This window comes from Rhinolophus sinicus, chromosome 17, assembly GCF_057876585.1.
Source record: "Rhinolophus sinicus isolate RSI-liver-muscle chromosome 17, RSI-T2T, whole genome shotgun sequence".
Taxonomy (NCBI): domain Eukaryota; kingdom Metazoa; phylum Chordata; class Mammalia; order Chiroptera; family Rhinolophidae; genus Rhinolophus; species Rhinolophus sinicus.
This window is the reverse complement of record NC_142517.1, coordinates 62,089,449-62,116,150: the sequence shown is the minus strand read 5'-3', so window position 1 is coordinate 62,116,150 and position 26,702 is coordinate 62,089,449. Positions and strand designations below refer to the sequence as shown.

The window sequence follows — 26,702 nt, the reverse complement described above, 5'->3', positions numbered from 1 at the left end:
TAAATTGATTTAGAGGATTTTAAACCCCGTTTTAGAGGTGTACATGTATCATCCTTTCTGGTCATAATTTGGCCCCTGGTTATTGTCATTTTCTGTGTAAGGGGACCCATCTTCTCTATAAATAACGTGTGGGTGGTCTGAGGTTGGAGCAGAAGGGAGACGTCCACATGGATAAGGGTGGCTTGACGTCAGAGTTTCAGCTCTTTTTCCTCCCAGATTCACCTTGCTAGGGAGCACTTACTGATATTGCTGCCATCTGCTCTCTTGCAGTGGTAGTGCCCACACATACATTTTATCCACAGAACAGGTTGGCACATTTAGATGCCTGGATAGGATCCACCAAACTGTAAGGAATAATACAAGGAATGCATTACAGAGGTCCATGGGGGTCTGGCCAACTTGGCTTACAAAACGGAGCTTCCTCTGTGGCTTCAGGGGTCTTCTCCTGTCCTCATTCTACCTGAGGGCAGCTCCTTGGGGTCTGTGTGAAAACATTTCTCTCCCATAAAGAGTGAAATTAGAGACTGGTGTTCTTTCTCATATTGCTTTTGGGGTCTGTTTCATCCAGTTGGCATCCAGTTAAGACCTCACCTCCCCCATCCCTTCATGGATTGTTGAGGCGCAAAAGCTATTCAAGTCCCTCTTTTTGAAAGATTGCTACCTGTAGCCTTGGCCCGATCAGGCCAACCGTGTCAGAATATAACATGGTAACCCAACATTTGTGGCAGAGTTACACCTGTGAACAGTCGGACACTCTGAAGGTTCCCCTTCACTCTGACCTCTTTGTACCATCTGACTCTGTCAAGCACACCTCCTTGTTGAAGCTCACTCATTTTCTGCTCTCCACAGTCTGAGGTATACTCTTTACCCTTAAGCTACTTCTTTTTATGATTGTAACTTATGTTTGCATAGCTCTTGTGGGTGTTATAAAATTCATTCACAGACACTGGTTTAAGTGAAGAAACAGACAAGAAAAATTGAGATATTTTCTCAATGTCACTCACCTAGTTTGTGACAGAGTTGGAATTTCGATCCAGGTTTTTGAATGCTTACGTCCACTGTTCAGTTTTTTCACTGCAGCCCTCTGCCCGATTAAAAAATTTTTTAAATTAAATTGAAAAATGAAAAATAAATTAATTTAATTAATTAAAATTAATTAATTTTAAATTAAATTTAAAATTTTTAATTAAAATTTTAATTAAATTGCAAATTAAAAAAAAATCTCTCCCATCCCTTCTTCTCTACTCCTTTTCCTAATGAATGTGAGGCGCGTATCTTCACAGGTTAAAGAATGGATTGAAACAGCTTTTTACCTAGTTCCCTGGTCATTCTTGCTCCTGGCCATGCATCACTTTCCTAAAACATGGCTTTTATCATGCCAGGCCCCAACACCCAGCTAACCATAGGGATGCTGTAATTATTTCCCTTTACTGTAGAATAAATATTGTTCCCTTTCTGAGTACCTACTGAGCATCAGGTTCTGTACTAAATTCTTTGTAATGTTTCTTCTACTTAAGCCACATAACAACACCCATATAAGACAGTCCTCATTAATTATTTATTAATATACAAGAAGACTGAGACTTTTGAACATGCTGAAGTTTAAAAAAAAAAAGTTTAAAGATGGAATTCAAATCCAAGTCTGTTTGCCAATCTTTACCTCTTTTCACTACACAAGACCTCTCTTGGGAAACTGACCAAACTATTGCTTGATGATGACAAAGCCTGTAGAAATCATGGAATAATTTTTGTGAGTACAAATTTATTGACAATTGGCTTCTTCTTCTCCTCCTCCTTCTTCTTTTTAATATTTCAGTTCGGCAGAAAGTTCTGGAGAGACAGAACCATGAGTTAGTATGGCCAGGAAAAGGAACATTCAAGTTAACTCTCCAGTTGCCCACAGCCCCAGATGACGTCCATGATGACTCCGAGGGGAAAAGCTCAACGAATGTAAGTAAGGGAATGAGTAAAAGGGAAGGAAAGTGTTCTCCCAAGGTGTCCGGGCGGGGAAGCACAATGAGGAAAATGTAGTGGAATGCAAAGTGTAAATCAATATGGAGTGAGAGAAAAAAACTTACAGATGTGGAGGGAGACTAGTGGGAGGGTAGGTATGAAATAATGAAGGAGGGGGCATTTTTGTTTGATTTTAGACACTTGGAAAAGTCAAGATTTGAGAGTTATAATAAGGGTGGTTTGAGATGTGAAATTTTGCGTCTGTTTGTCCTGGGTGCTCTTAACCTGGAACTTGCTTATTTGTCTTATTTTTACATTGTTTTGAGGGGATAGTGAGCCATACTGCATGTACTAAGTGTTTCCTCAGCTGTAAAATGGTATAGTAATAGTATCTACTTCGTTGGATTAGATGAGGCAACCTCTGAAAAGCAAATGGCACAATGCTTGTTCACAGGCAACATTCAAGGAATGTTGGCCCGGCCAGGTGGCTCAGGTGGTTGGAGCTCCATGCTCCTAACTCCGAAGGCTGCCGGTTCGATTCCCACATGGGCCAGTGGGCTCTCAACCACAAGGTTGCCAGTTCAACTCCTCGAGTCCCGCAAGGGATGGTGGGCTGCGCCCCCTGCAACTAACGTTGAACAAGGCACCTTGAGCTGAGCTGCCACTGAGCTCTCGATGGCCAGTTGGTTGGAGCGCATCCTCTCAACCACTAGGTTGCCAGTTCGATTCCCTCGAGGGATGGTGGGCTGCGCCCCCTGCAACTAACAACGGCAACTGGACCTGGAGCTGAGCTGCGCCCTCCACAACTAAGACTGAAAGGACAACAACTTGACTTGGAAAAAAGCCCTGGAAGTACACACTGTTCCCCAATAAAGTCCTGTTCCCCTTCCCCAATAAAAAGAAAAAAAAAAGAAAAAAAGAAATGTTGAACGGAGGAAAGATAAGTCTTACCCCACACCCCGGACACTTAGTGTTCATTGGGGTTTCTGTTATTTGTGACTCACTTTTACCAGTGAATTTTGTGCTGAGTAAATGGATATGCCACTATACATGAGGTGCATTCAACGGCATCATTGCCAGAACTTTTCATTATTGTTTCTATTGACCCTCCATCTTCAGATTGGTCGCAGCACATTTTCTTAATGTAAGTAATTTATTTGTAATTTATTAATGCTACTTTATTGTTTGGATTTTAGGAATCCAAGACCAAAGAACATGCCAAAGAACCAGGTAAGATCTCTGTTGAGATGATTGGCCTTCACCACGCGGTTTTACATTTATTAAAGATGGCACTTGTAGACATCATCCTTCTCTTCTTGACTTCACAAGGCAGGGTTTGCTCAGCTTGGAGATGCCTTGGGCCGCATCATCTATATACTCTCAGCCAGCTGTGCAGAGGGTGAACACTAGGGGAGCCTCCTAAGTTGTAAGGGCTCAGGTCAGAAGGATGGGCACAGCTCTTTCTGTGGGGACTGGGAGACAACTTGCAGTTGATGGGAGGGCAATGAGGTGCTTGGAAAGTTGTGATGAACTGACCTTTAGAGTCCCTGTGCCCAACCTGCCATCAAGAAGCAAGGATATTACGTGTCATGGGTGCCATGTGTGGCTAAGTCAGTTTCTGAGCACTGAGTGTGGAAAGTGCTGTTCTCTGGAGCCACGATAGGAAGGTGTAGTTTCACTGTGTATGAAAGATCCTGAGTGCTGAGTGTAGGATGTGGGTGCAGCCCTGCAGACCAGCAGAAACTCTTCTGGTCCCATCTGCTGTAGAAAACAGCCTAACACCTGGTAGCTATTGTAGACTCTGCTGCTTGACTAGTGTCTGGGCATTGGCCTATAGTACCACCTGACGTTTACTAAAGAAGTGATTAGTTTTCCTGGGTAAGCATGCTGTTATAAAGGGGAGGAAATGATGAACTGCACTGAATGGCTGAGCAAGAAAGATAAAGTGATACTTATATCCAGATCTTAGGGAAAAGGAATTCTAAAAAATATGTAAATATTGTCCTCTATAGTTGAAATCATCTTGAGAACATGTTCCGATTTTTGCAATTTTCTCTTTTTGAAAATGGCACTAGGGTGAGAACTGCATTTACTTGGTAAAATGACTGGATAATTTTATATATATACATAAATATATAAAATATAAATAAATATATAATATAAATATATATATAATATAAATATATATATATATATATACACATAGATGTGTATATATATATATATGTATATATGTGTATATATAATTTTTACCTAGCATGGATGTACTGTTAAACTGTAGAATCTAGTATGCATGGTTTCCTTAAATATCTCATGGTTCTTATGAGATAGGATTTTTTTTTCTTTTTGTTCTCTTTAGTGTAATTTCTGCCTTCCATTCTTCCGATATTGGACTGGCTCACTCAACTCCCAATGTTCACTGTGACTCTCTAAATCCTTATCTATTTCTTGGAAGATGCCTTAGGTGCCGTAGCCTCAAGCTCAATTTCAGTCCAGGAAGTGGTTTTATGTTTCTGTATTTATATCTGTACCATTTCCTGCATCTAGAATTTAATCAAGTCTGTGTTTCTTATGGTTTCATAGATTTTACCCTAACTCTGTCTTAACTGATTTGTTAGCACTGCTTCAGATTTGCTTAAAACCCCAAGTGTGTGTATTCTCATGAAGAGCCATCCAGCCCTACTCCACCAATGGGCTTTTCATTGTCCTGGAAATTTTAGACCCATTTACTAATCTGTTGCTACCTGACCTAAACTCTAACGATAGTAATCAGCTAGGAAGTTGGGTAGTCTTCAACAAGATACTTAAGTTGACCCTTTTAAGAGATGGAAGAGCAGGTCCTTTGTTGAATAGTTGCTCCACACTGAGTTCTGACAATAGCTCTAAATAGGACTCTTGAAATTAATTGGAATGGTTTAGTCAATTTTCAGAACTGAGCAAAATGAGGACGGAGGGTGATTCTCTAATAGGTTCCATATCTCACGGATGAGGAGATCAGAGAATGCTGCACCATGAAGGCACTAGGCATGCCTGAAACCCAGAGCTTTAAGGTAAAGATTGGCGTGCAGTTGACAGAGCAGAGAAAGTTCTATGAAGGCACACAGCAACATCAGGGGATGTGAGCACTACGCCAGTGTCCTGTTCCAGGCTAAGCTGAGTCAGGCTGTGCCAGAAAGGTAGAAACCAGCAAGTGGGAGAATCAGAAGAGACCGAGCAAGAACAGAGAAATACTGGTCACTTGTGGTCAGCTAATTCTGATTTTTCCAAGTGTGTGTTTCTAGCCAGAACTCTCTTCTAAAGTCCAGACTTTGTGTCTGCCCCTCCTGTTAGAAAATGTGTTAGAGCCAATATGTTTGAAGCCACCTGTGTCGTCGTCTTCCCCAAACCAGTGCCGTCTTCTGGCTTCGTTATTTCTCTTGAAGTGCACAACTAGTCTTCCCATTACCTATTAGAAATTTCAATCATTTCTCCTCTTTGAGCTTTCACATATATTGGTCACAGAAATGTATCAATTTTTTAAAAAAGTTTTTCTCATCCATTCCTTCTTCCCCCCAGACTCCTATTATTACCTCACAAATCCCGGGTGGCAGGAGCACCCTGCTTAGTCTCTCTATACCTGATGTCCTTCTCCTTAAATCTGACCAGTTCTTTGTACCCTTGCTGGATATCACGTCGTCCTTTTCACAGAAGCATTCCCTTACTTACCCTTACCACCAACAGCAAGATAAAGTCCAAACCACGTTCTGGATGAAGCTTTATTGGTCACATGACCATTTTCTAAATAGTTTGGTGCAGTCAGGACACTCTGCCTGTACTTCTGCTGTTCACAACAGTCTCTACCCCGCTTTTCTATACCCTTCAAGATCTACTCAGTTTCCTCCTCTTCTCTAAAGCCTTCTAAGCCAACCCAATCCTTTTATCTCTTTTTCATGGAATCTTGGCTTAATCGTTGATGCTGTTTATTAGACAGGTAACCAAGCTTCCCTTGTGAAGAAGCTTTTAATAGTCACAGGGTCATAAAACTACATCGCTGGAAAGGCTCTTAATATTTGCTTAGTCCAATAGTCTCATTTCATAATTAAGAGATGTGCCTGAGGTCACATGGCTAAAGAATGGTGGAATCAGGGGTTGAACCCGTATAGCCTCACCCTCGTATAGCCCAGTAGTCATTTTGGTTTGTCTTACCTGTCTCATTGAGTGCTATTTTATACTGTTATTGAATCCTTAAGCTATTTTTTATTTGGCATGAGTGTGTGTGCGTAGTGCCACCTCCAGCACGTAGCAGGAGCATTTGTCAGAGTGATCTAACTGTTGTAACAAACAGCCCCATATCCCAGTTCAGTGTAGTAGGCGACTAGGGTCATGTGGGGAGTCTAGACCTCTTCATGCAGTCATTCAGAAATGCAGGCTTCTTCCATTTTTGATACTGTTATCCTTGATATGTGGCCTTCAAGATCACTGCAATGGAGAATGGAGATCCATGTGAAGGAGACTTGTATTGGCCATGCTTGGAAGTGAAATTTACCACTTCCACCCATATTCCGTTAGCCATATGAACTCTACTGTAGGAATTGAACTGTAAAAAACCTTGGAAATATTTCACGGAAAAAAACCTAAATGGATTTGATGAGTACATAGCATTTTACTCTGCCATAATAAACATTTACATAAGTCAGTTCCCTTTCTCATTTTTCTTAAATACTTCCATTAGCAACTCTGTAAGTTCCTTACCTAATGTTTATTGTATGCACCCTTCTCCCCACTTTCAGTACCTTGAACATAATAAGGGCCCCAACTGAATAGTTGCTCAAAGAATGCCTAAAGATCATATACCGTGTTTCCCCGAAAATAAGACCTAACCGGAAAATAAGCCCTAGCATGATTTTTCAGGATGACATCCTCTGATCATAAGCCCTAATGCTTCTTTTGGAGCAAAAATTAATGTAAGACCTGGTCTTATTTTCGAGGAAACACGGTAGTACCCATCATGCTATACTGCACTGGACAAGCATAGAGTGAGACTGACCTTATACGTATGTATAATTCACTTATGGTCAACAGTAGAGAGGAACAAACTGGCTGGAATGTTTGCTATTCAATGAGTTTGACATATACATACAGCTCTCTAGGCCGTTTTATCTTCTATTTGTATTTCTTAGTCATTCAGTGCAAGTATCTTTTTTTTTTCTTCAGTGATGAGAACGTATTGCTTTTCAGAGCATAATGTGTTAGATGATGCCCATGTTTGGGCATCATCAGATATTCTTGCTTTCCTCCAGCGGTCTAAGCAGTAAATCTCCAATTCAGCAAACTTTTATTGAGCCTCAAGTATATATATACTATGTGCCAACAATACAAGGGTGCAAAAACATGTTCCTTTCTCTGGGAAACTGAACTCAATAATTATAATATGATAGAAATATGTGTCACTGGAAAAGGTGTAATACAATTGAAAATAATAATAACATGGTACATTTTGTTTTTAATTAATTTATGTGAAAAGCCTTATAAAATCTGTTTTTATTTGGGTTAGCCAAGAAATTGGGAAGGAAAGATGGCAGTGTCTCATGATAATTTACATTGCTAAGACTATGGTAGTAAATATAACATTGTGATTTCTTTTGTATCCTAAAATCAGATACACCAGAAGAACTGGATTCAGAAATCTCTCTCGATAGAAGATCAGAGAAAATGGAAGACATCCCAGACCAATGTGAAAATATTCCCTCTTTGGTTGCATTTAAAAATCTCCAAGCAAATGTGACTGATGTAATGTTAATCTTGTTAGTGGAGAACATAAGTGGCCTGTCCAGTGATGATTTTGAAGTCGAAGTAATACGAGATTTTGATGTTGCCGTAGTTACCTTTCAAAAATATATAGGTAAGATTAATTGATGCTTCATTTGCCAGTCTTCTTGCACCCCACTTTTGGGATTTGGGACACCCAGCTAATGGACTATCTCTGAAAATTTGACTCTTTCTAGTAGCTAGTAAGAGAGGACTTCTAGTTAATATAGATCCTTTTTTATTTGAAAGAGAAGCACATTTGGTTTGAATCCAAATTCTCATATGTTTAGTAGAACGAACTTTATTAGATGACGTGTGTGTGTGTGAGAGAAGGAGAGAGAGAGAGAGAGAGAGAGAGAGAGAGAGAGAGAGAGAGAGAGAACACACCCAAATAGAAATTTACAGTCTAAGGTTATTAAAGTGATTCCAGGCAGAGGAGTCAGCATTTTCACGTGTGTTACCTCATTGGGAGAAGTAAATATTGATCTGTGTTACCAAACTGGACTTGAAAGTAATAATAATAGCAAATATTCATATAATGTTACTATAAGTCAGGTATTATGCTAAGCTCTTTACATGTGTTCATTGACTCGCTCCTTTCAACAACCTTTTGAGATTATTATTATTCCTCATTTTACACTTGAGGAGACAGAGCTGCAGAGATGGTAATAAATGGAATAATTGGATTTAAACCCAGGCCGCACACCTCTGTACAGCCTCTTCCCTTAGCCCCTTTACCACGTATTTTCTTAGGACTTTCATGCTCATCCACACGTGCAGGGAGAGAAAGTGCCTGTGCTACAGAAAATGAGTGCACATTGAGATCTGTGTGAGGAGTCTGTCCAGTCTCTGAGATTAGAAGAGCCATCTCCAGAAAGACAAGGACATTGTCCAGTTCCAAGCTCTCACTGTTCATAGCCATGACCGTGGAATGGTTCATTAAGAGCATAGGTTATGAAGTCAAAATTCTAGCTTCACCATTTAAGTAATTATCTGAGTTGGCCAAGTTACTGCCTCTGTGTGTTTTACTTTCCTCACCTATAAAACGGAGATAATAATACCTACACAGAGTTTGTGTGGAGATTAAATGAAATAATGTTTGAAAAACTCATAACACAGTACCTGAGACATGGGAAGGACTCAATAAAGGGAGCTATTCTTATTTTAAATTTATGATTATGCCTTATAAAGGTAAAACTAAACAGACTGGCTGTTGTTCATTGATCAAAAATCTTGAATACCTACTGTAGTTCACTAGTCTAGGTGCTGTGGGTACAGAGATGAGTAATTCTTGGAGATGAGTTCCTGCTCTTGAGGAACCCATATGGGGCAGGGAGGAAACCCATATGTTAATGAATAATGAAGATGCAAAAGGACAAGCTGCCTTCCTCGGCTGTGAACAGCAAGCTGTGGAGAATGGGAGGAAAGGGGACCCAAACAAGGAGGCTTGGTTTTACCCCGCCTACTCACTTCTATGAAGTTTATACTCCAGAAGTACCAGTCTGTCAGGTCCCAAATATACTATGTTGTTTCATGCCACTGTTGTTCCCTCTGCCTGAAATGTTTTCTCCCCTTATTTGTCTGGTAAACTTTTCTTCATCCTTCAAAACTCAGATCAGTGACCACTTACTCTGGGAATCCTTAGTCTTCCCACCTCGTTTGATCCCACAATCAGACATTTGTTTGATTTTAAGACTTCCTCAGTCCTGGATGGTGAATGGTTACGGATTTGTTATATACATTACTGTATCTCCAGCTCCTAGCCGAGTGCCAGGTACATTGTAGGTCCACCATCAATATTTATTTATTTGAAAGAGATAATTGGGCTGAGTCCTGAAGGAGGAATAAACCAGGATAAAAAAATTCGAGAAGAGCATCTCAGGCACAGGAAATTGTATGTACAAAGGCAAAAGAGAATCGGTTTTCAAAGTAATGACTAGTGTTTGTGGCGATATGGAAAATAAAATGGCAGACCATAACCCGAGGTGATATTTGAAAATTAGTTTGGAGTCAAATAGCCAAGGGCATCGTAAGCCTAGCTAAGGAGTATGAACTCATGGCTGCGGGTAATGGGGAGCCACTGAAGGACTTTAGAAAGAGGTGAAATGAGATTTGTATTATAGAAAGAGAATTCAGGTGGTGATGTCAAGGAGGGTTGGAGCAGAGGTAGGCACACAGCTCAGTGGCAGTAATCTGGGTAAGACATTCATATGTACTTCGTTTTTTCAGAGATTGGGAGTTTTAGGCATGTAAATTCTTATTTAGGAATTAAAATCTTGCATCTAAAAATTGAGTGCTTAGCTCCCCCCTTATCTTAATTCATATTCAGTTTCTTCTGTATAATATAAAGATATAATCATAACTTTACGTTGATTGATTTTGTTTTGTAGATACCACGAAATTTGTTAATGACTGTATCAAGCACCATTCAGTGAAAAAACTTCAACTTTCTCCAATACTTTTGGAAATGACAAAAACAATTAGGGTTGAAAACCTGCCGCCTGGTGTTGATGACTATAATTTAAAACATTTATTTGAAAATCCTCAAAATGGAGGGGGAAGAGTTGCCAGGATTGAATATTTTCCTGAAGAGAGTTCAGCTCTGATTGAATTTTTTGACAGAAAAGGTAATATCTATTTGGCTTATTTTGTAAACCTGGCATAATCTAAACCATTTTAGCAGATCTTAACAGTTATCAATTGAATTTTGATATATTTTGGTTTTTATTTGCATATTTCATTGGTAATCCAATTAGTAATCCTGTTCGTGTGGGACATGATGCGTAATGAGTCCAGTGATTCAAACTTTAGAAAACTAATGTCAAGCTTTTATATAAGGATATTTTCTCATGAGTCTCTACCTATGATGAACTGAAAAACATATAATTTTTACAATCTTGGAAATACTGTATTAAAAGAGATGATTTGGTTTTTTAGCTGTACACTTGGTAGAAATTCTGAAGTTAATTTCATCAAGGTTAGGTAAACAAATACTCAGAAACACATACAATTCCTATAAAGTATCAACACTTCCCCTGGAACATGTCAGTGCCATCATTCAGAAATGAATAGGGGTGATTTCACACGATCAGTGGACGTCCGCTGGATTGTTCTTTGCCGTGAACCTACGAGAACCATGTCCAGCTGAACCTTAGGAAAACACTTATGAGGGTTTTGCAGATATAGATTGCCCATTCTCTGAGGCATGTGCAAAGTCATCTTGGAGAGTCCATTGATGTTCAGAGGTCAAGGCTGAGGAGTAGGAATTAATGAGCCAGACGTCTTAGGGAAAGAAGGAACTTTGTGCTTGGGGTTAACTGGGGGAGCATAAAACAGGATCATGTGGTGTGCCACACACTTAAGGTAAATTGTTTCATGGGGTACTTGGAGGAGCCGCCTTTTAGCTTTTATGAGTTGGAGAAAATGGGGTGAAGGTATGGCTTAGATTAAAATGGAATGAAAGACCTAGTGTTCCTTGGGCAAAGGGACAAAAGATGATCCTCTGTTGCATGTTCTTTATATCTCCCTCAGCCTGCTCTAGGGTTCAGGGAAAGAGCTACATAATGCTGTCTACTCGAGAAGTGAACTTCCCAGCTTATGGTGGGAGTTGACAACTTTGGGGATTTTGAACATCTCGTGGGCAGGGGGCAGTTGGGTGTGTCCTCAGAATGTCTAGTGACATGTGTACAACTAATAATAAGAACTATTTAGTTAAGGTTTATTTTATGCCAGAGCTACACCTGTTAACAGAAGGCACTCTCAAAGGTTCCATTTCTCTTGACCTGTTTGCACCATCTGACTATGTTGACCATGCCTCCTACTCTAAGCTCACTCATTCCCTATTCTCCACCGTCTGAGATACATGGATTTTCCCTTTCTCTCTCTGGATGCTCCTTCTTAGAATTGTGACTTATGTAGCTCTGCAGGGTGCTACAAAGTACATTCACAGACATTGCTTCATGGGCATTGCTATTATTGTAATCACTATTTAACAAATAAAGAAACGGAGGCACAGAAAGGTCAAACAACCTGACCACGGTTACATGGTAAGTGACGGAGCCAGGATTTCAACCTGGATAGTCTGGCCTCATAATCTATGCTCCTAACTTCTCTACCTTTTCCCAATCTGCTCTTCACCTATAATACTAATTTTTCCTGTGGGATATTTCACCCCTGACAGTGGGTTACCAATACTGAGGCAAATTGTAGATAAAGCTGGATCAAGAACAGAATTTATTTTGCAATATTGTATTTTATGTAGACTATTTGAGAAGAATGTTAGGCACTTCACTGTGAAATTATTTGGGTCAACTTCATAAAATCTGATTCATAAAATCTTAAGGAAAGGAACTTTTATTAAACACCTATTGCATATGAGATTTCTTTTGCTGCATTTTCTACCACAGTATCTCACTGAATCCCCATAATAACCTGCACAGTTGGCTATAGTTACTCTTTCTTTACAGAAGAGGAAACAGGATGGAGACCTTAAAGCACATTAAGGTGACATCTATGATGGTTCTTGTATCAGATAGATCCAAGTTCAGATCCTGGCTTTGGTGCTTACTAGCTTAGTGATCTTGGGCAAATTACCTTAACCCGCCAAATCCTCTGTTTTTTCATCTGTAAAACAGAGTTCATGTTACTACGTACCTCAGAGGAATGTTGTGAGGATTAAATGAAATTATACTTCAAAGTGCTTATTATATGGTAGGTGATCAGTATATGTTAGTGGTCACCGGTATTGCCCAGGCTCAGAGCCTGAAGGGGGCCATGTTGGGAAGTTAAAATTATGTGTCTGGACCTCCGAAGGCCATGTTCTTGTTGTGTCTGTCTCAGGCCTAGGAGCCAATCGTGCACAGGTGAAGTTATTTTTACCATTTTTCCACAAGGATGTTATTTTTTTTTTAAATTTATTGGGGTGACAATTGTTAGTAAAGTTACATAGATTTCAGGTGTACAATTCTGTATTATATCTATATATGTCACATTGTGTGTTCACCACCTAGAGTCAGTTCTCCTTCCATCACAAGGATGTTATTTTAATCCAAGTTGTTACTGGAACTCATTTCAATTCCCTTCCTTCTTAGACCCCTTTTACCTGTCTAATAAATAACACAAAATGAGAGTACACCCCCTGTGCTCGCTCTCTGTCTCTGTCTCTCTGTCTCTCTGTCTCTCTCTCTTTCTCTGTCTCTCTCCTCACACACACACGCACACACACACACATATACACATGCGTGCACGTGTATACAAACACGTATATTTCCCACCCTAGGCACTGTCCCAGTAAAAGTGTCAGGAGGTGGATTGTAGCAGGGACAGGGAAGGTGAGGACTTACTGAATCAGTCTCTGGGCTGGGCTCTCTGATGACTTTGGGGATGGCCTCAGCTTGGACCCCCTGGTAGAGGAGCAAGAGCATGAGCTTTGGGGTCAGATAGATTGGCTTGAATCTCAGCTCAGATATTAACATTCTACATGACCTTATTCAAGTTATCTAACCTTCCCTAGCCTCAGCTTTATCATTTGTAAGTAGGGATGATAATAATAGTCTCTTCCTCAAGGGGTTGTTGTGTGGATCAAATTAATTAAATATATGTAAAGCACTTAGAATAGCGTCTGACACATGGTAAGCTATGATAATTATTACTGTGTTCCTTCCTCTAGAAGTATTAATGGAATCTAAGTCATCTACGAAGCCTCAAGTTGTGAGACGTGCAAGAAGCAGCAAATAGCATGATTCTTAGACAAGCTTTGTTTGCTTTCAACACCAAAATATTCTTCACACTGGAGCAAACATTCTCCCCTTCTTGTGACCAAAGTCCTATTTGTTTCTTAACCTGGTGGTGATAGATCAGTGTTATCAGAAAAACAGAAAATAGAATTGATGTGACAGAATTTCAACATAGAGTGATCTTGGCTGGAAAGCAATTAACACCTATGCAGTGTTAATACATATCAATTTATATTTGAGTACTTTGAGAGTAGAGCTGCTTTTTAATAACATGTTGTAACATCAAAGTTCTACAGACATTAGAATTTTTTCCCCTCAAGAGTAGGAAATTTGTTTTCTTGTTTGCTTTCATTTGAAACATACTACACTGGGATTACCTTATTTTCTCTCTTTCCTTTTAAGTGTTAGGCACCATCATGACCAAGAAACTTCACTTCAATAACATGCCGCTGTCTGTGTTCCCATACTATGCCTATCTGGGCACAGCTTTGTATGGAAGGGAGAAGCCTCTGATCAAACTTCCAGCACCATTTAGAGAATCACTGGCTCTTCCTTTATGGAAGTTCTTGTACAAAAATAATCACCTCATTGAAGAGATAAACGAAGAAGTGAGACGTTGTCACTGTGAGCTAACATGGTCCGAACTCAGTAGCGAAGTTACCGTGAGACCTGCAGCCACCTTAGTCAATGAAGGAAGACTAAGAATCAAGAACTGGAAGAAAGATGCTTCCACAGCATTCTCTGACATCAGGTCTAGATATAAAGTGACACCATTTAAAGTGGATCCAGTAGTGTGGGACACCATAAAAAATGATTTAGAAGCTGACAGGATTTTGATTGAATTTGATACATTTATGGAGATTGTAACCTTAGTGGGGAAATCAGAGGATGTACAAAACATGGAGCCACATATCAAGGAATTAATAGAAAACACCACACAAAGAATTAAAAGAGAAGAGCAAAGTCTAAAGGAAAAAGTGGCCATTTCTGCAGGAAAGTATTCTCTTTTGTGCCACAGCGGTATACAGGAGCGTTTCCACACGGAGTTCCCAGACATGGAGATTTTTTATGATGAAGCCACACAACACGTGTACTTGAAAGGATTCCATGCAGATGTGTATAAAGTCAAGTGTGAAATCCAGGAAAAGGTGTACAACATGGCTCAGAAAAACATTCAGCTTCCCCCTGCGGTTTTCCAGTTTTTGCAACAGGTCGACTCAGCAGAATTCTCTAATTCTCTTTTTATAGCACAAAACATTCTTGCAATTTATGAACTAGAGGGTACAACCGTTCTCTTAACCGGCAGTTCTTCTGAAGTCCTATTAGAAGCTGAAAAGAAAATGGTCAGTGCCCTGAATTATAAGCGCATAGACATCGAGGACAGAGAATTTCTTAATGGCAAGAAGTGGAAAGACATCACTCACCATTTGCATAGGAAATACAACTCTTCCTCAAAGACTGTAATGATCAATGAATTAACTTCAGAAACCACAGCTGCGGTCATCGCAGGCTGTGTGAGAGAAGTAAACGACATCCACAGCTTCCTTCTTGACTTTTTGGAAAGAAACATGAAAATAGAGAGATTTATTGAAGTAAAGCCTCCCTTAGTTATTTATTATTTAAAGGCACAGAAGAAGCTCTTCTTGCAAAAGGCAAAGAAGATAAATGTTCAGGTGGAATTCAATCCTGCTGACAAACAAAATGGCATTTTACTAACTGGCTCAAAGAGTCAAGTCCTCGAGGGAATAAACATCTTCAAGCAAGCCAGGGATTCAGTCTGTATTAAAAGCATCTGTGTTGATAAGCCAGGAGCCAGCCAGTTGTTCCAAAAAGATGCATGGTATTATAAAAGTCAGGCCAAACGGTTATTTGATTGTTTTATAGAACTACAGAAGAACGAAGAAGAGGAGAAGGGAGGCGGCGCTGACAGACAGAAGCATTTCTCTCGGGCAGACTTAGCCCCTGGAGTCTCGCTGATTGTACAACAGGGCGACTTGACCCAGTTTCCTGTGGAAGTGGTGGTGAATTCGGCAAATGGGGACCTCCGGCACAGCGGTGGTCTTTCCGCTGCTCTTTCAAAAGCGGCTGGTCGTGAGCTCCAAGCAGACTGTGAGCAGATAGTGAAGAACAAAGGCACGATCCTACCTGGCCATGCTACCATCTCAAAGGCAGGAAAGCTCCCATACCACCATGTGATCCATGCCATAGGGCCCAAGTGGAAGGAAAGCGATGCCCGGCAGTGTGTGTCCTTGTTAAAGAGGGCCGTGGAAGAAAGTCTCCATTTGGCTGAAAAACACCGGTACAGATCCATAGCCATCCCTGCCATTAGTTCTGGACGCTTTGGCTTTCCCTTATCCCAGTGTGTGGAGACCATTGTTTTGGCGATTAAGGAAAACTTCCAATATAACTGGGAAGGACGCACCTTGAAAGAGATTTACCTTGTGGATGCAGCTGAGAAGACTGTTGAGGCCTTTGCTGAAACTGTGAAAACTATGTTTAAAAACACTCTGCCTGAAACTGCGAAAACTATGTTTAAAAACACTCTGCCTGAAACTGCTTTGCCGTCCAGTTTACCAGCAGCAGTCCAGCCTCGCTTGAGAAAAGATCACGGGAACAGACAAATGCTGTTGTGCCCCGGAGGCCTGAAGATCCAGTGGTTGCAAGAAGAGGTGCAAAATGCTACAGTGAGTGTCCCTATTTAAAGAACACCCACCAAGGGGCTGCAACTCCAGTTAGGCTGTTGCCAAAGGAAGATTAGGATTAGGGTTGAATCTTGAATCAAGGGGGAGAACCCCATGCCCTCTCTCCTGGCCTGGGAACAGATTTCCTTAAGAAATTGGGCTACTTTCACCGTGGCATTTACTGAAAGAGATTGGCCACTTATGTATGGGGTTGTGTATTCAGATCACTAGGTTTCCAGTAAATGTGAAAATCCACAATACCTCATGTGTACAAGGCTCTCTATCCTCTTTCAGTGCCTTAACATCTGTCATATTTTGATGAATCTAAGGTTAATTTCCTGTCAAATTTACTGATAGCAGCTACAGAAGAATTAGAGCATAGGATGGGTGCAGAGGACAGGAATATTGTTAATGAAGCTGAACCAGGGTAAGTGGCGGGGCTTTGTCTGAGGAATCCTTGGCAGCCAGCACCAGTAAGAAAATATGGAAAGGACAGTGGGCAGTGGACCTGGGCAGGGTCTGGGTAATATGTAGGGATAATTCTTATAGGTCTGCCAGGGGGGTGACATGTTTTCAAAAAACGTGTTTAACAACCTTTGCAACACAGGCTCAACTAATGGGAACAGCAGCCCTGGAAGGCCCTGCTGTGCCAATTGTTACTTCATTAATTTGGGGACTGTGGGCAGAAGGGATTCCTAGGGAAGGCCTTTTGCATAGCTCCTTTGGAGAAATGTCTATTCAGATCCTTTGCCTACTTTTAAATAGGGTTGTCTTTTTTATCACTGAATTTTTAAGAGTTCTTTATATATTTTGGATACAGGTCCCTTACCAGTTACACGATTTGCAAATATTTTCTCCCATTCTGTGGATCATCCTCCTTATATAGTAACTTTAAATAATAATTACAAGAATAATAGCTAACATTGATTATTTAGTATGTGCCAGGCATTATACTAAGTGCTTGGCATGCATTTCCTCATTCAATGCCATAAGGTAGAGTCCAAGATTATTATTCTTCTCACTTCACTGATGAAAGAATGAGACTTAGAGGGTTTAAGTAACTTGCCCATGCCCCACTGCTAACAAATGGCGGATCAGGATTGGAATCTGTTTAGGCTCTTAACCATTGCACTATTTCCAAATGTTAAAAATAATTTGGTTTGTCATTTAAAAAAGTCAAACAAATAGGAAACTTTTGACCAAGAGTCAGTAATTAGAATGGGTTCCGTTCCTCATCTACCTTGAACACTAATAATAGTAAGACATTCCTTCCATTCCTTTTATTCCCATAGATGTTTTGGCTTCTGATGCCACAGTATCTGTTATGCCTTGGTCCTTGGTGACTCTTTTGAAAATCACTTGGTCACATGCCTTCTCCTCTCTTCTACTGAGGTCTTAATCTGGCCAATTAATCTGCTCACACTAACTCTCCTGCTGAGAAGCTTCCATAGCTCCTCACTGTCTGTGGGGAAGTCCAGTTGGCCTGGCACTCAAAGCCCTCTTCAGTCTGACCCAGTGAAACATTTCTAGCCTGGGTTGCAGCATTTTCCTGCAGAAGCTCTCTATCAGGTCAAACTAATCTGCTCATGGCTCATGACCTACCATACATATGTTCATGCCGTTCCCCCTTCTGAGTGACTTCCCTGTCTCTCTCTGCCTGCCGCCACGATTCCCAGGTCTTAGAATCCACATCACCCATGGTGACTTCACTAGCCACTGAAGGCACTCGCTCTGGGCTCCCTCAGTGATCCCATACCATTTATACATTGCTTTGTGTCAGCTCTCTTTTTGTCTTGGAGTGTTATTTAAATAAGAAGCTAATAACACTTAATCTTTGGGGTGGTATTTTAAATCTCTGAAAACTTAATCATCTTGTTGTTCCCCATTGTGCCAAGCCCGGGGGCTCAAATATAGCAACTGTTGATGAATGCTTTTTGTTAGAATTTGAAACAAATTGTTGGTTTTGTCTTTAAGACCGATGTTATCGTCAACTCCATTCCCTCGGATCTTGTGCTTAATAGAGGGCCCCTTTCTCAAGCCCTCTTGGGAAAAGCTGGGCCAAAGCTCCAGGAAGAAGTGAACACAACCGGACAAGCGATGGCTATTGACGTGGGCACAATTCTCCAAACCAGTGGTTGCAATCTGCATTGCCACCGTGTGCTTCACGTGGTGGCTCCAGACTGGCAAAATGGCAGCACATCTTCACAGGCGGTAGGGCCTGGTTTTAAATTCTCAGGAAATTGGGTACCCCTTTGGACTCCTTTCAGTATAATATGGATTGAACCCTGTCTGTTTCTCTTCTGTAATAACGTCCCATCCTTGGCAGATTTCGTTATTATGGCTCTCTCTTTCAACTGTAGCTGACTTCTCCTGAAGACTACTTAATAATATAAATTAAATACAGTGCTCAATCATTGGGGGTTAGGGAAGAAATATTAAAGATAACACATCTTTTGTGAAGAAGACAAGGCAAGGTCATGAAGAATGGAAGAGCGTGGGGGATGAGAATAGTAGTTGCTTTGCTTCTTCATTGCTGAGTTTGAATCTTTTTGGAGGGTTTCTCAGATTGTCTTTTTCTCTTCCTCATCTATTCCTATTTTTCTTTCCATTCCGACTGCCCTTAAACTGCCTTTTGTTGAAAACAAGAAAGGAGTAGACAGAGATCAGAAAGTTGCTAAATTCTTCTTCTTATTATTATTTTTGTCCTAACTCCCATTTCTAGGCAAAATGTATAAGGATGTGCTTTGTATTTTTCAGATCATGGAAGACGTAATCAGAAAATGTTTGAGAATCACTGAGAACTTGTCGTTAAAATCAATTGCATTTCCAGCCATAGGAACAGGAAATTTGGGGTTTCCTAAAACTGTTTTTGCTGAATTAATCATTTCAGAAGTGTTCAAATTTAGTAGCAAATATCAACCGACAGCTTTACAAGAGGTTTGCTTTCTCCTGCACCCGAATGATCTCGAAAATATTCAGGTACAGCCTCACTCATCTCTGGTTATTTTGGCAACTGACCCTTAATGGCCTCCAATGTCTTCATCATCTCACAGATTATTTCTTTCATGTATTTTCCATACAGGAAAGTAAACGAGTAGTATACTAGTTGTAGCATGGCAAATTTCAAGCAAATATATGGATATAGAAAAAAATTTAATTTCTTATTAAGGGAAATTTCAACCATATACAAAAGCAGACAAAACAGTATAATAAATTCCCTTGTACCCATCACTTAATCTTCACAGTTATTAAACTATGGCCAAAATTTTTCATCTCCATCTCCACTTATTTTCCTTCCTCCCATATTATTTTGAAGCAAATCCCAGATATACATTTTACCCATGAACAATTCAGTATGTATTTTAGAAATTAGAATTCTTTTTAAAATGTCACGTAACCACAATACTATTTCACAGATAAAAGAAAGTGACAATCATTCTTTTATTTCATTAATTATCAAGTCAGTGTTCAAATTTTCAACTGTCTCATAAACGTTTTTTTACAGCTTGTTTGTTTGAATCAGAATCCAAATGAGGTCCATATATTGCAATGGAGTTGACATATCCTCTAACCCTCTTTTAATCTACAGGATCCCTTTCCCTATGAACACAGAAATTGTAACACATAATATAAAAGCACAGTTGTGATCCTACATGTAGGAGATTGTCAGGATGAGATACACTGAAGGGTGTGATTAGAATGAACTCAGCACATCCCCATGGAAATAGGGAGTTGGGACCAGAAGTACCAGATCTATCTTCAGTCATAGTCTGTTGACCTTCTCATACTTGCTGAACATCAGCTATGGGTGAGCCACTGGACTCAACATTACGGGATGACAAGAGGCATTTCATAAGAGGCTGTTATCCCTGTCCTCCAAGTCCTTAGAGTCCAGTAGAGTAAGTGACATTAAATGTTTGAAAAGTTCCATAATGATGCAAGAATTAAATAGATTAAGGCTAGCAACCCAGAAGATGTCTATGGATCATTGGACCATCTGAATTTTTAGGTCACACTTAATTTTTTTCTGGATCTAGACATAATCTTTAAGTTCTTTGGAAGCAAAAATCTAATCTAAATTCTAATCAGACAGCCAAACCACCCAGGCAAATATGTGGTCCATTTAATTGGTCTGCATAACTATAGTAATTCCTAGTCAATAAATAATTTTTGAACAACCTCCCTAGATTTGCATTATACAAGGTTGTATGGATCATGGAATTGGTATGTAACACATAATTTTCCTCCTATAAGTCACAATGACTTTGGGAGCTAAGATTTATACATATAAAGTGAACTAAATTAGAGATATAACGTGCTGAGGGTTTTTGAATGGGTGACTAGGGGAGTGAGTCCTGTGACACGGACCTGAACCTTCAAATCTCACTATTTCTGTGCAACCCCAGACCCTATTTTCTTTCCTAAGGACTCAGAGTCCTCCGCAAGTATTCTATAAAAGGATTAGTCTACACAGAAACTTTTATTGCCATTAGAAACAGTATTGATTCTCCATAGATGGCCGTGATACTTTTATCTCTGAAGACTTTTAAAGACAGTTAAACTTTGGTTATCTTTGCACAAAAATCAACAAAACTTATTGAGATGTGTATAGGTAGACACTGTAATAGAGGTTGCAAAACAGCAGTTTGTGGTCTGAACATGGCCTCTAGATGTGCTTTGTTTGAGCTATTTTTTAAAAATATAAATCAGTTGCTCACAGTTAAAAATCAAACATTTCACATAAAGCTCCAGAGTCCACCATAACCTAAAAATTCAAACGTGCTGGCACATTGGCGTGGATTTCTGCCTGAACTGTTTGCTATGGCTGAGTGGCAGGTGCTGTGTAGTCCAGAATCACATCAGTCCAGCTTTCCACTTGTAGCTTCCCTGCCTGGCCCCTGGAAGTCTATGAGCCTGACCCCTTGGCTCTGTAGTCTCTGCTGGTCCCTCTCCCTTGATCGTATCAGCCTTTTAGCCAAGATTTTACTTATTGTTTTCCAACAAAATTATCTGTTGCTTGTTTACAAGGAGGAAGAAAGTGATGATTTGGGGGTGTCACTACCAGGCAAAGAAATGGAATTCACAGGTTCATTAACCCTAACATACACCAGCCTCTTGCTCCAAAAAGCAATACTCCCCTAGCCATTCCTCTTCTGGTACAAATAAGAAGTTAAAAATGGAAGTGTTGTGATTGTCTTTCTCTTAACCCTGTATTTTTAACAACTGGAAAGTTATTTGCTCTTACTTATAATGAAAGTAATATATGTTCATTGTAGAAATTTTGACTAATACAAAATGTTTAAAGTATTTTAGTGTATTTCATTCCAGTCTCCTATACATGTGTACTTTGTAAACTGGTGTTATATAGCGTAATTAATGTTATTCTTCTTTCATTTAATAATATAAAATGAGTATTTTCCTATTCCAATACATAGTCTTTGAAAGGGCAATTCTTAATGACTGCTAAGTATTTTAACAGGTAAATATACTAAAATTTATTTAACCCTTTCCCTGTTTGGTTTTAAACTGTTTGATTTTTTCTTGATTATCAGTAGCAATGATTTTTTTTGTATTTGTATCTTTGTTTACATTGTTAATTTCCATAGGATGCATTTGTAGAAATAATATATGTATTGTTTCCATAACTTTAAAAATCTGTAATGATAATAAATAATACTTTGAGAATTGTTCTCCTAAATATTTGTGCATGTAGGATCAAAAGCCATGATGAATCCAGTTCATTCATCTACTGAGGATTATAGTAGTAAAAAATGTCTTTGTGTCTCCAGGCATTTTCTGATGCATTTGACAGAAGAGCTAATGGAAATTTCGTCAGTGACAAAACTCCTAAGGCTGAAAATACACAAGGTTCAGTAAAGCTTTTACATTGAGAAATTATTATAAATTGCTAAATAACCTTTTAGTGATAAGTGAAAGATGATAGTGATGAGTCTTATGAAAAAATAACTTTGATAAAAAAGATACTAAATTATGTTCCATATACCTGAGCTGCAAGACACTGGCCATGTTTATGTGATTTAGAGTGAAAGAGTAGGCAGGCCAAGTTAGATAATCTGTACTATGGGTTTTTAAGTAGTGATGAGGCTATTTTCTAAGAATGATGTGACATGTGTTTTTGGAAATAGATACATTTAGAGAGACAATACCAACCAAATGCTTTTTCTCTGTTAAATTTGCTGTTGCATATTTGAGTTTGTCCTATCTGGAATTTGCCAAGGCTTCTTAAATCTGAATATGTATGTCTGCCATCAAATTTGGGGATTTTTCAGTTATTTATTCAAATATTTTCCTGCAGTGATCTTTTTATCCTCTCCTTCTGGTGTTAACATAAATAGTAAGCCTTTTAATAGTGTACTACTGGTCCCTGAGGATCTGTTCTTTTTTCTTTAAAAAATTTTTTTTTTCTCTATTCTTCAGATTGGATAATTTTTATTGATCTACCTCCAAGTTCAATGACTCATTTCTCTGTCTGCTACACGATTGAGCCTCTGCAGTGAATTTTTTATATCACATACTGTATTTTTAAGTTGTAAAATGTCCTTTGATTTTATAATTTATATCTTTCTGCAGAGACTCCTATTTTTCCATTCATTTCAAATCATTTCCATGCATTCAAATGTGTTTACTTTGACCTCAGGGAGCGCAGTTATAGTAGGTACTTCACAGTCTTTGGTAATTCCGACATCTGGGTCATGTGGAGATTAGCATCTGTAGTGAGAGTTTTTATTCTTGAGAATTTGTCACATTTTCTTGGTTCTTTGCATGACAAGCAATTTTGGATTATAGGCTGGTTATTTTCATTATTATGTTGTGAAACTTAGGTCTGGTTAAAATCTGGAAAACGTTGATTTTTTGTTTGTTTGTTTTAGCAGGAAGTCAATTGGTTAAGTTCATTCTAAGAGTTCAGTCTCACCTTCTGGGTGGCCAATGGTTCCAATGTCACTTCAGGTCTCAGAACCTTTGCTATGCTGCTTGGGTCTGACTCCATATGAGCGGCTGTGGGGTGAGCTCAGGATTTATTCCAGTTCATACAGAATAGGGGATCACCTTCTCTAGCTCTCCCCTCTCTAGGATTCCCCTTATACTCTCTGGCTTGTAGGAGCCCATTTTGCAGATCTTCTCACCAGAAAAACAGGGTTCTCTTGGAGTTTAAGCTGCCTGTTCTATTGCCTCATAATTTTGTGTGATCAGTGTTGCCCTTGGGCAAAGTGGAGAGAGAAAAGAGAGAGAGAAAAGTAACAGGGATTCCCCTCTCCCCCCCACCCCCACCCCCCATATATACACAATTCAGACCACAAAGGTCCTTTTTCCTGATTCTTCTGGATAGAAATACAGAATGTCTCTCAGAGTTTTAGCTCTGTGTGGTGCCACTGTGGAGTTCTGCATGGGGGTCACCTTGGGGGTAGGGCCTGGATTAAAAAAAAAAAAAAATAGGGAAAATAAGAAGGATCCCTGCCGTACTTGTCAGCTCACAGGGACCCTTTTCCTCAATCCTCTGGCCATAAAGACAGGGATTCTCTGAGAGTTTTGCTACCAGTGCTCGTTGTGCAGTTCTGCAACTAGGACCACCCTTGGGTGCAACCTGGGAGAGAAAAGAAGAAAATTCTCAAAACAAAACAAAGTGGGAAACGCCCCTCTATACAAGTTGCCTCTTCAGATTTTGACTCCCCTCCCCAATCTGCCTGCTGTTTACTCTTCAGTCCTCCATTAGTGGCTTTTCGTATTTGTGCCATGTTTTTAGTTGTGATCAGCAGGAGATACACGCTTAGTGGGCTAACTTCACCTTGACCAGCACCAGAAGTCCACGTTTGATATGTGTTATATTTTATAATCCTTTTTCAAAAACAGAGCATCACTGGGGCTGAGGGTCAGGGCCAGGTTAAAGGCCAGAGATGAGAGAGAGAAAGGGAGGGGGGGGGGGAGAGAAAAAGAGAAGTATGGCAGGGGCACATGTGGGAGCATGAGACCTAAGTCATTCTTGCTGTTGTTGACTTGGTTATTGACTTCATTATTTTCTTTTTCTTTTCAGGTTTCTGTAAAACTGTTTCTAGCCCTGACTTAGGAGTGTATGAAATGAAAATTGGCCCCGTCACCTTCCAGGTGGCCTCAGGAGATATCACGAAAGAAGAGGCAGATGTGATCGTAAATTCAACATCAAAGGCATTTACTCTCAAAGCAGGTATTGTAGGATTTTGACTAGTGTAATAGTCACAGTAGATCTCATGAAGGAGGGTTCCTATAGCCAAACTATCGTACACTTGCTATAGCCAAACTGGCTTCTACAACTTTTAACATTAATATTAATTAATATTAATATTAATTAATACTTTTAAAACTATTTTGACATGGTTTCTTGTAATCAGTAACAATCCTCTATGAACTTTTCTACTTTGTGAACAGAAATACCCAGGTTATAGGATTCTTTTGATGATGGGGAAAGTGTTTAGATAATGAGGCAATTATTCTGATCCAAATATACTGTTTCTGAGTTTTTGTTTATGTTTGTAACCATCTTGATGGTCTCATGTAGGGGTCTCCAAAGCAATTTTGGAGCAGGCTGGACAAAATGTGGAAATGGAATGTTCTCGTCTAGGTAAGGCACAGTGCTGTTTTTTGGTCCTAAATTGTAAGTGGAAGCTCAATGTGGGAGACTATAGACTGGCTGGGAAAAGTCTTGGGATTGAGGAGACAATATATTGATCTTAAAATCATACATTTTACTAAAGAATTCCAGTCATAGAGAATTAGAAGTGAAAAGAAATGAAAGGTGAAATCATGGTTAAAAAGAGAAGGTAAGCAAGAAAGATTCATCCACGGTAATATTTTAGGAGTCTCTTACTCACATTAAATTCTTTAGTTGCCAAACCAGACATTTTGCATTCTAAACAACCAAAGAGTGGGTTCAGCACCTGACTTTGCGTGTTTTTGTTTTCTGTTTCTTAGCTCAACTGGGCAACAATGAGTATATAATTACCGAAGGTGGATTATTGAAGTGCAAGAATATTATTCATGTCATTGGCGGAAATGATGTCAAGAAGTCGGTTTCCTATGTTTTGCAGGAGTGTGAAAAGCGGAATTACTCATCCATTTGCCTCCCAGCCATTGGGACAGGTTGGTAGCCTCTCAAGACTAAATCCCTAGGTGTCCCCTTTCCCTTGATTTGGTGATGACTTTAATATAGTTCATGCTGAGTGTTCGCAAGAGCAGCTTCTCACCCCAAGGCAGCCCCTGAGGGAATGAGCAAAGCCTGTGGGTGTTTTAAGTAAAAGAGGGAAAAATGAAGAAAACTGAAGAGACTGTTGGAATATTAGAGAGAATTTGCTCTCTAATATAGAGGGGAAAGGAGAGGAAGGGAGGGAAGAGTAAGAAAGGCCATCTCTCCTCTTTCAGCAGTCCCTTTTTCTTTTTTTCCATTCCCTATATAACCCCCATGTTAGTCCTTCACTTCCTCCTCCACCCTCTCCATGGACAATATGTTCATTGGCTTCCACCTCCCCGTAGCTGACTCCCAGATGAGCATTTCCAGCCCTCTTCTCTCACCTCTTCCACAGTGGCTGTGTAGGTTGGCCTTAGGGCATCTGCACAGAGATGACTCAATGGGTTCTAATGGGTCAGAAACTCCATTCGCCACTCTCCTCTTTTCAGCCTACTTGCCTCTTTCGAGTTTCTAGTTTTCCTCAAAGTATATGATTGTGTGATTCTTCATATAGAAGGATGGTGCTTTGGGTTTATCATTAGTAAGGTGATGCGCTTTGAGCTCTTTTCCTGGGAATCTGAGTCACGAGCATTGATCAGGAATTCCTGCTTGATCTCCCTTAATTGAGCTGGTCAGGGAAGGCAAACAGCCTTAGCTTAAAGTAGAATGGAACTGACCTGTCTCAGAGAGAGAACGCTGGGCACTGGATTTGTCATTCCAATGCTCAGGATTCTAAGTTTGAATGTCTACACTGGCATGTTAGGCCCTCCAGAAGTTTAGCCTCAATAAACTTAACCATCCTTGTCACTTTCTGGGCCTTCTTCGAACCCTCTGTCCCTATTTTGATTTGTGTAATTCTCGACCATTCCTCTTAATGTTCCCATGTGGAATGTTACGTCTACTTTATTACTTTTCTATTTCTAAAAATATAATTTATAGCCCCTTTGTGTTTTTATTCCCCTTGTAGTATCATCCAGTCCTAGCAGATTAGCCAACATGTTATCTGTCTATCGATCTCTGTATTTGTCATCTTTTATGGACACCCACTAATGACTTCCCAGTCTTTGTCTCCAACTGCTTTTTCCTCTTTGCTCTGGTCTTGTGTTTCCACCTTCACTTTATTTGGGCCAAGAAAACAGGCAGTCCACAGGTGGCACAGACCTTTTTAAGGGAGTCCCGGGGTGGACTCAAAGAAGACACAAGGAAATGAGGTGGTTTTAGTTTAGTATAAATTTATACACATGTTTGAGTATTTCTGCAAACCTGTTGTTTCTTCCACCGATCTGGTGGCATTGCTGGTCTGCACGGATTCTCCTCGCTTGTCTTCTT

At 39.8% G+C, this 26,702-nt stretch overlaps 1 protein-coding gene and 1 long non-coding RNA gene across 5 annotated transcripts in view; one reads left to right on the top strand and one right to left on the bottom strand.

Annotated features, from left to right (window-relative positions):
* LOC109439936 (protein mono-ADP-ribosyltransferase PARP14-like) overlaps positions 1 to 26,702 on the top strand; it is a 45,692-nt gene that overhangs the window by 5,553 nt on the left and 13,437 nt on the right. For both annotated transcript variants that reach the window (XM_074330864.2, XM_074330848.2), the window contains exons 2-12: positions 1,817 to 1,950; positions 3,150 to 3,183; positions 7,592 to 7,834; positions 10,131 to 10,367; positions 13,878 to 16,159; positions 18,131 to 18,367; positions 18,914 to 19,135; positions 21,946 to 22,024; positions 24,207 to 24,356; positions 24,708 to 24,770; positions 25,121 to 25,288. In XM_074330864.2, the coding sequence (XP_074186965.2) occupies positions 7,645 to 7,834; positions 10,131 to 10,367; positions 13,878 to 16,159; positions 18,131 to 18,367; positions 18,914 to 19,135; positions 21,946 to 22,024; positions 24,207 to 24,356; positions 24,708 to 24,770; positions 25,121 to 25,288 (3,628 nt within the window). In that variant the 5' untranslated portion in view covers positions 1,817 to 1,950; positions 3,150 to 3,183; positions 7,592 to 7,644. The remainder of the gene's footprint in view (positions 1 to 1,816; positions 1,951 to 3,149; positions 3,184 to 7,591; positions 7,835 to 10,130; positions 10,368 to 13,877; positions 16,160 to 18,130; positions 18,368 to 18,913; positions 19,136 to 21,945; positions 22,025 to 24,206; positions 24,357 to 24,707; positions 24,771 to 25,120; positions 25,289 to 26,702) is intronic.
* Positions 1 to 26,702, bottom strand: part of LOC148754803 (uncharacterized) — a 35,193-nt gene that overhangs the window by 2,719 nt on the left and 5,772 nt on the right. The window contains exons 2-6 of one of the 3 annotated variants that reach the window (XR_016019789.1): positions 6,139 to 6,411; positions 5,317 to 5,398; positions 1,661 to 1,830; positions 1,005 to 1,084; positions 242 to 344 (exon numbers count right to left, since the gene is read on the bottom strand). This is a non-coding gene — a long non-coding RNA (uncharacterized LOC148754803). The remainder of the gene's footprint in view (positions 1 to 241; positions 345 to 1,004; positions 1,085 to 1,660; positions 1,831 to 5,316; positions 5,399 to 6,138; positions 6,412 to 26,702) is intronic. The other 2 variants (XR_016019788.1, XR_016019790.1) reach the window with 2 other exon arrangements.